At 62.4% G+C, this 13,161-nt stretch overlaps 4 protein-coding genes across 4 annotated transcripts; 2 read left to right on the top strand and 2 right to left on the bottom strand.

Annotated features, from left to right (window-relative positions):
* Positions 1-173: 173 nt before the first annotated feature.
* KVR01_007469 (uncharacterized protein) lies at positions 174-6,209 on the top strand. The gene is made up of 4 exons (XM_044787950.1): positions 174-1,339; positions 1,397-3,610; positions 3,671-5,427; positions 6,186-6,207. Exons 1-3 carry the CDS (start codon positions 743-745, stop codon positions 3,680-3,682), a joined length of 2,823 nt encoding a protein of 940 aa, XP_044643722.1. The 5' UTR covers positions 174-742; the 3' UTR covers positions 3,683-5,427; positions 6,186-6,207.
* Positions 5,611-8,660, top strand: KVR01_007279 (uncharacterized protein). The gene is made up of 4 exons (XM_044794489.1): positions 5,611-7,020; positions 7,085-7,280; positions 7,365-7,746; positions 7,823-8,660. Exons 1-4 carry the CDS (start codon positions 6,908-6,910, stop codon positions 8,197-8,199), a joined length of 1,068 nt encoding a protein of 355 aa, XP_044643532.1. The 5' UTR covers positions 5,611-6,907; the 3' UTR covers positions 8,200-8,660.
* Positions 8,661-9,724: 1,064 nt separating this feature from the next.
* Positions 9,725-10,997, bottom strand: KVR01_007360 (uncharacterized protein; the record flags this gene model as incomplete). Its single annotated transcript, XM_044788940.1, has 2 exons — positions 9,725-10,351; positions 10,431-10,997. 2 exons carry the CDS (start codon positions 10,995-10,997, stop codon positions 9,725-9,727), a joined length of 1,194 nt encoding a protein of 397 aa, XP_044643613.1.
* A 742-nt stretch (positions 10,998-11,739) lies between these two features.
* On the bottom strand, positions 11,740-12,774 carry KVR01_007537 (uroporphyrinogen-III synthase HEM4; the record flags this gene model as incomplete). The annotated part of the gene is made up of 2 exons (XM_044783808.1): positions 11,740-12,395; positions 12,471-12,774. The coding sequence occupies 2 exons, from the start codon at positions 12,772-12,774 to the stop codon at positions 11,740-11,742; spliced, it is 960 nt and encodes a 319-aa protein (XP_044643790.1).
* Positions 12,775-13,161: the final 387 nt, after the last annotated feature.

The raw sequence follows: 13,161 nt of genomic DNA, 5'->3' as shown, positions 1-13,161 counted from the left end.
TCCCCTGCTGTCTTAGCACGTAGCCCGGTGTATCCCTCCGCACGTGACCCATCACATGAGCCTGGCCCGGGAGGCTCCGCCGCGGCGCTGCCTCTCCAGCTGGCTGGTAAGGCCAGCGCTCGAGGCTGGCTGGCTGGCTGGCTGGCTGGCTGCCCAGTGCACACTGCGCAGATGACGCCGGTTGCTAACAAGGTGTCGCTGCCAACAGTCAGGGTCAGGTGTAGCATTACCTAGCCTCACCCTCACCTCGGGAGTGTTGGTCTCAGACTCATAATCGGGCTTGGGCTGGCTTGGTCGGACTCGACCAAGAGACATTCTGTCCTCTTTTGTCCTGTCTCAATGGTCCTTGGCCCGGCTCTTCCACCTGTCCTGTTCCACCCACTCGGTCGCGGGTCTTCCAAGGCCCATCTGTCCCGGCCCCAGCGCAGCTTGTCATTGCAGGCCCCCCACCCCAAATAGGAAAAGGCCAGACCTCCAGAGCTGCCACCTAAGTACCTGCCAACGACGACCAGAGCTTCGCCAGCTCCTCCACACCACCCCTCGACACCCACGACGGCGCCCTTCCGTGCCACACGCACACGCACACACTCACGCCCACAACTCACACACTCACAACCCGATCAAGGGCGGCGCCTCGTTTCTGCTCAGTCCAGCAACAAGATTCTCTCTGCCAGACACTGCCAGGAATCGTTGGTGCGGCTGAGCATCTGTCCTGTCCTCCACCGCCTCCCCCGGCGCGATCATGTCGGCACCCAACGACTACGGCCAGCAGGCCGCCTTCCAACAGGGGCAACAGGCGCCTTATGCTGATGATGGCCAGGCCTACGGGAACCCGGCCGGCTCGCCTCCCCCTCAAGCGAGCCAGCAGCCTGGCGAGGGAGGAGGCAAGAAGAAGAAGAGGGCCTACGCTGCCCAGGCCTTTGATGTCGGCAGCGGCGCGAATGCTGCCGTGGGCGGCCAGCTCCCAGGCGGCGGCCAGTTTGGCACCCCCCAGCCCGTGGCTGCCGGCTACGGCTACCCAGGCCAGGACGCACAACCTCAGCCTGCACCGTACGGTGCTGCCCCACAGACGTACGGCTCGCCGGCTCCTGCCACCCCGGGCTTCCAGCCGCCCGATGCTTACGGCGCTCCCGCGCCCGGCGTGGGCGGCATCACGCAGGGCATGGCAGGCATGCAGATGGGGCCGGGACCGGGACAGCCAGCGCCGCAGCAGATGCCTCCCCAGGCGCAACCGCGCATCGGGCCCCTCAACCAGCTGTATCCGACGGACCTCTTGAACCAGCCCTTCAACGTGTCCGAGCTGGACCTCCCGCCTCCCCCGATCATCCTGCCCCCGAATGTAGGTCTACCGCCTGGCCCCCGTGCGTGCCCCTCGCAGGAGCTGACCCGGACATAGTCCAGCTGCACTCCCTCCCCGGAGGCGAACTGCCCGCCAAAGTTTATCCGATCCACGCTCAACGCCGTGCCCACGACGCACTCCCTCCTGAAGAAGTCCAAGCTGCCCTTTGCCCTGGTCATACAGCCATACACGTCGCTTCACGACCTGGACGACCCGGTCCCCGTCGTCCAGGACCAGGTCATCTCGCGCTGTCGGAGATGCCGGTCCTACATCAACCCATACGTCACCTTCCTCGACCACGGGCACAGGTGGCGCTGCAACATGTGCAACCTCTCCAACGACGTCCCCCAGGCCTTCGACTGGGACGCGGCGGCCCAGAAGAGCGTCGACAGGTGGCAGCGGGCTGAGCTGAACCACTCCGTCGTGGAGTTCGTCGCGCCCCAGGAGTACATGGTCCGGCCCCCACAGCCCCTGGTCTACCTCTTCCTGTTCGACGTCAGCTATGCGGCTGTCTCCACGGGGCTCCTGGCGACGAGTGCGCGGACGATCCTGGACAGTCTCAACAGGATCCCCAACGCCGACCGGCGCACCCGCCTCGGCTTCGTCGCCGTGGACTCTAGCCTGCACTACTTCTCGATCCCCAAGGATGCCGATGAGAACGGCGAGACCAGCATGCTCGTCGTCAGCGACCTGGACGAGCCGTTCATGCCGGTGCCTACCGAGCTCCTGGTGCCCCTGACAGAGTCGCGCCAGAGCATCGAGAACTTCCTGACCAAGCTTCCGGACATGTTTGTCAACAACCAGAACAACGGGTCCTGCATGGGGTCGGCCCTCCGGTCTGGCCACAAGCTCATCTCCCCGCTCGGGGGCAAGATTGTCGTCCTCAGCGCCTCCCTGCCGAACCTGGGCCACGGCAAGCTCGAGATGAGGGAGGACAAGAAGCTCCTGGGGACCTCCAAGGAGAGCAGCCTGCTCCAGACCGCAAACAGCTTCTACAAGAGCTTCGCCGTCGAGTGCTCCAAGAACCAGGTCTCGATCGACATGTTCCTGTTCTCCTCGCAGTACCAGGACGTCGCGTCGCTGAGCAACCTCCCGCGGTACACCGGCGGCCAGACGTGGTTCTACCCCGGGTGGAATGCCGGACGGCCCGAGGACGCCATCAAGTTCGCGTCCGAGTTCAGCGACTACCTCTCGTCCGAGATTGGCCTGGAGGCCGTGCTGAGGGTGCGCGCCACCACTGGTCTGAGGATGAACACCTTCTACGGCAACTTCTTCAACCGGAGCTCTGACCTTTGCGCGTTCCCGGCCTTCCCCCGCGACCAGTGCTACGTGGTCGAGGTCGCCATCGATGAGACCCTGTCCAAGAGCATGATCTGCATGCAGGCCGCCGTCCTCCACACGACGTGTAACGGCGAGCGCCGCATCCGGGTCATGACGCTGGCCCTGCCCACGACCCAGAGCCTGGCGGACGTGTATGCTTCTGCCGACCAGTGCGCCGTCACCACCTACTTCAGCCACAAGGCGGTGGAGAGGGCGCTGGGCAACGGCCTGGACTCGGCCCGCGACTCCCTGCAGACCAAGATCATCGAGCTGCTGCAGACGTTCAGGAAAGAGCTGGCCGGGGGCAGCATGGGCGGCGGCCTCCAGTTCCCTGCCAACCTGCGCGGCCTGCCGGCCCTGTTCCTCGGGCTGATCAAGAACGTGGGCCTGCGGAAGTCCGCGCAGATCCCCTCGGATCTCAGGTCCGCGGCCCTGTGCCAGCTCTCGACGCTGCCGCTGCCGCTGCTGATGCAGTACATCTACCCGCGGCTGTACTCGCTGCATGACATGCCCGACATTGCGGGCACCCCAGACCCCGAGACGAGCCAGATTGTCCTGCCGCCCCCCTTGAACCTCTCCTCTGAGCGCTTCGTCTCGTACGGCCTGTACCTCATCGACGACGGCCAGACACAGTTCCTGTGGGTCGGGCGGGACACGGTGCCTGCGCTGCTCCAGGACGTGTTCGGGGTGGCCGACCGGACGCAGCTCCACGTCGGCAAGGGGACGTTGCCAGAGCTGGAGAACGACTTCAACGAGCGCGTGCGCGCCGTCATCTCAAAGAGCAGGGACTACAGGTCCCGCGGCGTGGGCAGCATCATCCTGCCCCACCTCTACATTGTCCGCGAGGACGGCGAGCCGAGCCTGAAGCTCTGGGCACAGACCTTGCTGGTAGAGGACCGGGCAGACCAGGGCATGAGCTTCGCGCAGTGGATGGGAGTGCTGCGGGAGAAGGTACAGTCCTGACCACCGCCCCAGCCGGCCCGGTGACCCGCTAACAGCTTCTGTCATCAGGTCGTCCAGTGATGCAATCACGAGGCATGTTTTAAGTAGCGATAACAATTGTATAGATTCCCAACGGCATTTTCTGAAACGGTCTCCGTGGGGCTACCCTTCCTTGGAGGAGAAAGACAGCTCAGTGCGCTCTGGTGCAATCACAAAAAACGACGCGGTGGCCCGGCGTCGGGCCCGTGCCGGCCAGTCAAGGTCAAGCTGGCCCGGCATGGGCCGGCCCTTAGTAATGAGACGAAGTCATGCAGGAAACAAAAAAAATCATACTTGTGAATGCCGTGTTTCGAACCAGATGCATGCATGCCTGCACACCCCAGGGCAGACCTGCCTGGCGACCCATGCGTAAATGGCGTAGTACCTCAGCGGGCAGTCCGGCCCGGGACCGATGTCAAACGGCCCCAGAACCCGTCCGATGCGGAGGCCATCTATCAGCCGCGCCGCGCCCCCCAATCCCGAGGTTTCCTCTTGTTTCTATCAGGGCCCGTTATTAGCAGACGCATGAGGTCACCGGGCCTGGAAGGATGGCCGCGCTGTGGCTGAGCGGGCGTGGGTCAGTCAAGACTCGCTCACGCACGACCCGTAAGCAACAGCCTCGATCCACAAGATCGGCGCCCCAAACGTGGCCGCAGAGTGGAAGGGCTGCTAGAGAGACCTGCCCGGCCCCTTGGTGCGTCCTTCCGGGCCCGGCGGCCCAAAAATAGACAGATGGCCAGGTCAAGATGATGATGGTCCGCGTGCGGCACAGCAGGACAGGACACAAACGGTGCACACCGCACACTGCACACTGCACACTGCACGCACACAAGGCCACCTCGCGTGAGGCGTACGGTACCACGGTGGTAGGTGGGGTGCGGCTGTGGGCTGGTCGTGTCGTGTGGTTGATTATAGAATGCCAAAATGACCAGAGACGGGTCCGTCCTGGGGCAAGGGGCGGGTCATTTAGCTTGACGACTGGACCCCCGGTGGATGAAACGGGCCTCCCAGGAACCAATGTGCGCTGAAACACACGCGCCCAGCAGCTTACGGCTGGCGCGTAACGTGGGCGCTGGTTGGCCTGTGGGGCCAGTCACATCTGGGACCTGACGGCACTTGGGTGATTATTAGCCGGGTGCGTTGGGGGAGTCTTCCATGGCTGGCGGCTGTGGTTGGCCAGTGCTGTTGATGCATCGAGATATCTGTCGCGACCATCTGCCATGCACCATCTCGCCTCTGCTGACAGGAGGCCCTGGCCGAATGGGAGGTACGGATCGAGACAAAGGAGTGCAATCCAGCCAGCCAACGGATGCGGCTCTACGACGACAGGATGGTGACAATGGCCCTTGGGAGGCGGGCCATGGGACTGGGGCAGGGCCTACTGCCACAGCCCGGTGCCCATATTAAGACAGGCTGGTTTGTTGTCTCGTCCGAGGCCCCTTGGAGACCTGGACCCGGGGAGGCAGGATGGGGCCGTGAGCAGAGGAGAGGAGAGGAGGAGTTGTTGATGATGATGAGGTAGCAGGTTCTACTACTGGCCTGCTGGCCCGGTAGATTAGTACATATCATCGGCCCTGCCGCCGTACAAGCCAGTAGGTTCCTTCTTGCCTCTCTCCAGCCAGACACGGGATAGCCCCCTCACTCGTCAAAGGAAACCTCGTCGACCCTTTTTCTTCCACCCTGCCCTCCTCACCTTGGTCTTGCTCCCCTCTCCCGACCTGCCTCACCTCGCCTGCTTGCCCTCAACCGAGTCCTCGCCCCAGACCACGAGCCAATCGTTTCCAGAGGTATGTCGCTCCAAGGCTGGTGCTGGTTGGAACCAGAGAGCCCAGCCCACCTGCCCCTACCACCCTTGCCCCCAGTTGCTCCACTCAGGAGTCGAGACTGTATCGGACGAAGAATTACAGTTATCTCGGCCCGCAGCTCTGGTTACAGGAACCCCTCCCTCCTCTGCCCCCTCCCCCCTTGCAGCTGCACCCGCCTGGCGTCGTACAGTGCCCTTGCCGTGGTGCCCCGTGGTTCTAGAAGACCTCCGGCCTGCCTGCCCACACAGCAACCCGATGGCTGTCGAGCTCCGGGTGGGTTCCAGGTTCGGAGGGGGGCCACACCCATCTGGGCATGCCTGTCGGCGCTTCTCCCACCCACTCACTGCCCACAGCCACCTGGCCAGCCAGCCAGCCAGCCAACCACGCCCAGGGTTCAAGCCCAAACACCTGCTCTCGAGCCCTCTTGCACCCGAGACTAGGGCTCTAGGCCTCACCTCTTGGGGCCCTGCGTCTCAATGCCCTTTCCGTCATCCCCGTTGCTGCTGTTTCAGCCTGCCAGTTCCTGCCCTGTCCCAAGCCTGTCCTGCCGTGCGCCCCCCCATCTCTTGAGCTTCGAGCTGGGTGCTGCTTTAGCCTCGGGGGTCCTCCTGTCGCATCAACCGGCCTGCTGACGATTTGGATGCTCACGATTGTCACTGCACACACACACACACACACACACACACACACACACACATTGACCCCATCTACACGCACACCTACTCACACTTCTCACACAGCAGCGAGCTCCTTTCTTTCCAAGCCGGCAGATACGACACGAGCCAGGGGGCTGAGGAAGTCGACGAGCACGGGCACGGGCACCGATACGACGACACACCCGCGACCACCAGAAACCTGGACCAGGACGAGGAGCAAGACCCCGCCCTCTAGCCGTCCATCCCACCCCACTTTCCATCCAGGGCCAAGTCCCCAGCTCTGCCTGCTGCTTGTCTCCCTCTCTGCTCTCGACCCCGACCACGCCAGACGCTTTTCATCCAGTCTGCTGTCTTGTTCTCTTCCTCTCGGGCCCTCAGACCTTCAGACGGCTCAATTCGAAGCAAGCATCCTGCCGCTGCCAGCTACTTGCCACCCCTTCCTCGGGCACGACACTGCTGCCGGCGCATCAACGGCCAACAGCTGCTGCACAGCCAACCAGCTTCACCCGCCACCCACCCGACTCAGCGGCGCCTTGACTGCATCCGAGGACCATAGGCACAGCTGCACATTAGCGCTCGAGCCGCCACCCTCACCACCTAACCTACCTCTACGGATCCACGTCCGGGCCTGACTGGTCTCTGCCTCGGACATTACGCTGCGTGGGATCTCTGTGCCACCGTCCCCGGCCAACTTGCCTCTCCTCTTCAATCCTGAGCTGGTCTTCTGTCGACCTACCGGGGCATAGCATCTACATCCGTCTCTGCTGCAGCGAGGAGCCAAGCCTGCCTCGGCCATATCCTCCACCATGTCTCGCGCACAACCTCCGAACCCTGCGGGCTCCCGCAAGATCTCCTTCAACGTCAGCGAGCAGTATGATATCCAGGACGTCGTCGGAGAGGGCGCCTACGGTGTTGTCTGGTGAGTCTGCTTCCCCGGCGCGGTCCTGCTGGCCCGGCCGCCGTTGCTGACCGGCTCTCAATAGCTCCGCGATCCACAAGCCCTCCGGCCAGAAGGTGGCCATCAAGAAGATCACGCCTTTTGACCACTCCATGTTCTGTCTGAGGACCCTGCGTGAGATGAAGCTCCTGCGCTACTTCAACCACGAGAACATCATCAGCATCCTCGACATCCAGAAGCCGAGGAGCTTCGAGACCTTCAACGAGGTGTATCTGATCCAGGTGCGTCCCTCCGGGGCTCTCGTGTACCCGCAACCACCACCACGCCTCCGGGGCCCGTGCTGACCTGTAGCTTGCCCATCCCAGGAGCTGATGGAGACTGACATGCACCGTGTCATCCGCACCCAAGACCTCTCCGACGACCACTGCCAATACTTTATCTACCAGACCCTCCGGGCCTTGAAGGCCATGCACTCGGCCAACGTCCTCCACCGAGACTTGAAGCCCTCCAACCTGCTCCTCAACGCCAACTGCGACCTGAAGGTGTGCGACTTTGGCCTTGCCCGCTCCGCGGCCTCCCAGGAGGACAACTCGGGCTTCATGACCGAATATGTCGCGACGAGATGGTACCGTGCGCCAGAGATCATGTTAACTTTCAAGGAGTACACCAAGGCCATCGATGTGTGGTCGGTGGGCTGCATCCTCGCCGAGATGCTGAGCGGCAAGCCCCTGTTCCCGGGCAAGGACTGTAAGTAGCAGCCCCTCACGCGCCGGCGCGCCACGTGCCGGTATGCCGCGCACCCAAGCTGACAATCACCGCGCAGACCACCACCAGCTCACGCTGATCCTCGACGTCCTCGGCACCCCGACGATGGAGGACTACTATGGTATCAAGTCCCGCCGAGCCCGGGAGTACATCCGCTCTCTGCCCTTCAAGAAGAAGGTCCCGTTCCGCACCCTCTTCCCCAAGACCTCAGACCTTGCCCTCGACCTCCTCGAGAAGCTCCTGGCCTTCAACCCCGTGAAGCGCATCACGGTGGAGGAGGCGCTGAAGCACCCGTACCTGGAGCCTTATCATGACCCTGACGATGAGCCCACCGCGCCACCAATTCCCGAGGAGTTCTTCGACTTCGACAAGCACAAGGACAACCTGAGCAAAGACCAGCTTAAGCAGCTGATCTACCAAGAGATCATGCGGTAAACCAGGGGCCGCAGCACGCGGGCACCAGCCCCGCCAATGTTGTAGCGGTGTTTTTGAAAAAAAGCAAGAGGAACTGGTGACGGCTTCGTGCATGGCTGTGATACCACATGCTGAGCTGGATATACGATATGAGGGGAGGAGGGGCAACGGAGCATTGGGATTATTCATGAGCTCCTTCGTCGTCATTTGGGAGGGCCAGAGACAGCCACGGGGCGTGAAGCTGTTGTGGACGCCGGGTCTTGTGGGGATTTTCCCGCGATTGATTTTCGAAAGCATCTATCGTTGTGAGCCACTAAAGGGATGAACTAGTGGGCTCTGTAGCCACCGAGTTTATCGTTGTGCCGGCCCCTGAGGCAAGGCAGGGATAACGGCCCCAGGGCTCGACCTACCAAACCCGTGGTAGGTATGTAAGGTAGCTAGGTAGTTGTGAGTCCTACCGGGGGGGGGGGGGGTGGCTTGGGTATGGGGACCACCATAGACTTTTTGCAATACATTCAGTCATTTGTTCAGCCGGTGAGCCCGCCGACCTGATGCGCATAAAGAGGCAGAGGCCAAGCGCCTCGCAAGTTGCGAGCCGGTTTATTATTAGCTGTACGCGTCGAACGATGCTGCGCGGGGCACACCTGATCGAGTCCCATACATACATATCACAAGACGAATGCGGAGCCCAACCCTATGCGTGTGGCCAGACCGGCCTAACCAATAACCTGTCCGCGGAGCAAACAACTGCATGGACAGAGTTGGCCCACCTGCATTGGCCCCGCCTGCCCTCATGGATGCGGTTGCTTTGCTCCAGCCAGCAGCCGAGAAGACGGGCACAAGGCCAATGGCCGGGGCGGGTTGGCCCATCTCCTCTTACCTCGCTGCGACCTTGGGCGAAATTTCAAACAAACTCAATCGCCAGCCATCGGGCCTGACATATGATTGAAATGCTAGCTCCTGCCGTCACGATCATGGTGTGATAGTCTATATGTACGGGGCTACTCCTCCACCCCCTTTTTTTTGGGTTCATCCCTCAAAGGCCTGCTATTTTTTGTTTTCATCATTGAGGAGCTTTTTTGTTCCACTCTTGGGTATCTAGAAATCGAAAAACGCAACACACATGCTGCTGCTCCTGCTCCTGCTCCGGCGCCGCTTCCTGGTCTGCTACTGATATTCCGGCGATATCCCATCTGAACTGTTGATTCACACACCCTCCGGATCCAATTACCCGCCGCAGACCTTCAAAAAACATGCTCCTGGAGCTGATCTTCTCGTCGTTTGCCGTGTTTAATCTCATCCTCATACCCCCGATGCTGGGGGTCTCTCTACGGAGCTGCCGCCCGACAAAGAAGCGCAGGTCGAAAGCAAGGTGGTTTTGAGGCATAGGGTGGTCCTCACTGCCGGGGCGGCCTGCCTTCATCGCCTGGGGCTGCTGTTAGGCGCTTCTTGGTAGAATCAAGTCAGATGGCATACGTCCCAAGCCCGATGGCCTGAAGGAAGCGCTGGATGGGCGCCAGGGCATCAGCTAGGCCAGCACACCACCTCACTGCCGCCCCCCGCGGCCAATCACCCACATCTCGACGCCCAACACCCCAAACTTCTCGCCCTCGTCACTCAGCGGCTCGTTCCCGAAGGTCAGGCAGCGCGAGCTGATGCCCCTCGCCAGCGAGTCGTTGAGCCACAGGCCGTAGTGGCCGTCGCCACCCCCCACGGACAGGCAGTGGGGCTCGCAGTACATGTAAAAGTCGTTCTCGCCGCTGTATGGAAACGCCTTGAAGCGGATGACCGGGGTCATCGGGATGTTGGGGCTCGGGGTCCTGGCCGGCGAGGGCGCCTGGGCCGCCGGCGGGGCTTGGGCCAAGCCGAGCAGCGATGCCATGGGGTCTGCGGGCGGGGCTGGCTTGGACGGCAGGTCGTCGGAGAAGTCTATGAGCAGGTCTTCTTCTGGTTCCGGTTTTGGCGGTGGCGGCGGCGGCGGCGGCAGCTGGGCCCTGGGGAAGCGGGTATGCGTGGGGCTGGATATGGTTGTGACGCGGGTGAGGTTTGTTGTGTCCTCTGAGGGCGGCGGTGGGAGGGCTGCGAGGACGGATGCCCGCCAGAGGAATGTCTCCCCGTTGCCGAAGTAGTGCGGCGACGGGTGCGGTGATTCGGAGAGGTAGGCGCCAAAAAGCTGCAGGTTGTGTCAGCGAGATCAGCCAGTCATGTAGCCGGCATCCACGGAAAGGCCAGCCCCCAAGAGCAACACTTACGCCGCCGTAGCTGTCCCTGATGACGAGGACGAAGCTGTTCCGCGTGCCCTGGAAGGGGCTGCACTTCTCATACAGGGTTCCCAGGCTCGCGCCGTCCTGGTCCAGGCTGTAGATGAGATTCCACTCCTCCTCGATGCGCTGCCGCTCCGGGACCATGATGCGGATCTCCTCCGCGACGGCCGGCGTGAGCAGCCTTGCCGCCTCCGTGGTGTCGTCCCTGAACCCCTTGAGCTCCAGGGGCTCGAGTGGCGGTGGCCTCAGCGGGGAGGCAGATCTGTTTATGGGTGGCGTGTAGACGCCGTTTATGCCATTGTTCCACTGGTTCGGATAAGACAGCGGGCTGCCGAGCGAGGCTGGGGACTTGGACATGTCATCGTGATGGCCCTGGACGGCGGTCATGTCCGAGATGCGGCGGACGAGGCCGCCGAAGCCGCTGGCAAGGCCGGAGAAGGAGTGTGAGAGGAAGGTCGAGGAGGCGGCGGAGGTGGTGGGAGTGGCAGCGCCAGACGAGGAGGGCGAGTAGTTGCCCGGCTGCCCAGGACGGACTGGTCGGTCGTGATAGGACATTTTGGCGTTCAGGAAGTTGTTTGTCGTCGCTAGGTCCGAAGAGGGACGTCGTGTTCGGTGGGAGGGCGGGGGGCTGGGTGAGAACGGTCAACGTGTCTCACTGACGGCCACCATGTCAACCGCGCCTGTCCAGAGACGGCGCTTACTCTCCCTCTCTCTCTCGCTTGGCTTGTCGAGGGTGGTGGGTTGCACGAAGCACTCGCTTGCTCAGGCTCTAACAAGACCGAGGACAAGGAGGAACGGAGGGCTGGCCGGGGTGAGATGTTTTGTTTCGTTGCGTTCCAGGTTGTTTGGTGAAGGGGAGACGACGGCGGCGAACAGGTAATCAGAGGGAAGGAAGTTTACGTAGATGGATGCCGTAGGGATCCATCAACCCATGGCGCTACTGCGGTACTGCACCCCCCAGGAGATGGGCGCACAGGGCTTATCCTGGGCTGCCTGGGCTGACACCCTAGCCCTTGGGCCGCCTATGACGTGCTGCCAAGCCGAGGCTTCAGCGGCCCAGTGCTGTTCGGGCATGCTGTTGACAAACATGTGCATACCGAGAGACTATTTGCTACTGCTGGGTAGATATAATATCGTAACACCTCCGCCCCGGTGCAGCTCGCTTGACTGGAGCTGAGCTGAGCGGCACGGCGCCCAGGCCAGAGTCATACTGCGGTGACTAATAACTGCCTGGGCCCTGCTCGGGTCGGCAGAGACATCCGGCCACGACCCTCACGGCTGAGCACGGCCTGTACTGTCATGGCATTCGCGACATGAAATCCCGGATCCCCTCGAGGACGCCCTCTGGGCTCGGCTTCTCAGCGCAGACGTCTGGGTCGAGGCCAAACGTCTTCTGTAGGTAGTTCCTCGTCGTAGGCCCGATGGTGGCAACAAACCTCGTCCTGGTCGGGTCTTTGGGCCTCGCCTTGCCTGTGGCCTCGTCGATCATTCCCAGGCCGCGCAGCATGGCGTCGCAGCCCGTCGGGGAGAAGACGACAACCCAGGCCATGCTGCTCTCCTTGGTCTCGCGCAGGCGCCTCTGGAAGTCATGGGCGAACGACTCCATGACCCCGGTTCCGTAGACCACCACCTCGTCAACGTCGATGCGCCGGTCGCCTGGCAGGCCCTCGTGCATGAGCGTCTTGGGGATGATGTCCCTCCTCTGCTCGCCCACCATGAACAGGAGCCCGGGCTTCTCGTCTGTGCGGTCCTCGTACCACTGCGCATAGTGGTCCAGGATGAAGTGGGCGAGGCTGTCGCCGTTGCCTGTGTGTTCACCAAACACCTGCAGGGGAGGGTCCTGGGCCACAGCCTTGAGCGCCCTCGTGGTGGCAGGCCCGACGCTGTACACGGGGACCTCTTGGAGATGGGGCCACGGCAGAGTCGTCGCCGAGACACGGCCCTCGTGCCCGCCTGCAGGTCAGGGTGAGCTGTGGGCATGCGACAGAAGAGATGAGATATGCAGAGGGACCAATATGGCTTGCTCACCTGGGCCATCCTGGACGATCTTGGCGAAGGCCTCCACGGCTCTTTGGGACGTGAAGATGAGGCCGCCGTATGCCGCGCCAGAGTGCCTCCCCACCATCTGCGACTGCAGGATAGAGCGGACCTTTTCCAGGCCGCCGTCATCGAATTGGTGCTCGAGGACCGGCACGAAGGAGGGGACGAAGCTGACGCCGCCGTGGGGCTGCGAGAAGATGTCCTCGTAGCTGTCCCCCGGCGTCGATTTTGTCTTGAGCAGCAGCACCGGCACCCCTCGGCCCCCTGCACCACCCGCTGCCGTTGTCGACATTGATAATCAGCACGGAAGTGTACGAGAAATATGGTGAAGCACAAGATTTATTGTACGGGTGAGCTATATGCCCCGAGGCGGCCCGGCTGGGCTGCTGTGTGGTGGGGCACGACAGCTCTTGGCCCTCCCTACTCGCCGTCCGAGCCGGGGCCCAGGCCGAAGCCAGCCCGGCCAGGCGTGGTCTTGTTGACGTTCGACCTGCTGAACATGTGCGTTGGACTCTTGGACGGCGCCGAGACGGGGCTGATGTCGAGGCTTACAAATCCCATGACCCGGATTTCCTGTGACGACGCCGACGGCAGGCAGTGACCGACCCCCAGCACGACAACCCGGCAAGAGCAACAGAGGCACAGAGGGAGGCGCACACAGACGACAGTTGGACCATAG

This window comes from Diaporthe batatas, assembly GCF_019321695.1.
Source record: "Diaporthe batatas strain CRI 302-4 chromosome Unknown Contig00008, whole genome shotgun sequence".
Taxonomy (NCBI): domain Eukaryota; kingdom Fungi; phylum Ascomycota; class Sordariomycetes; order Diaporthales; family Diaporthaceae; genus Diaporthe; species Diaporthe batatas.
The sequence above is the reverse complement of the archived record's forward strand: the minus strand, read 5'-3'. Positions and strand labels throughout refer to the sequence as shown.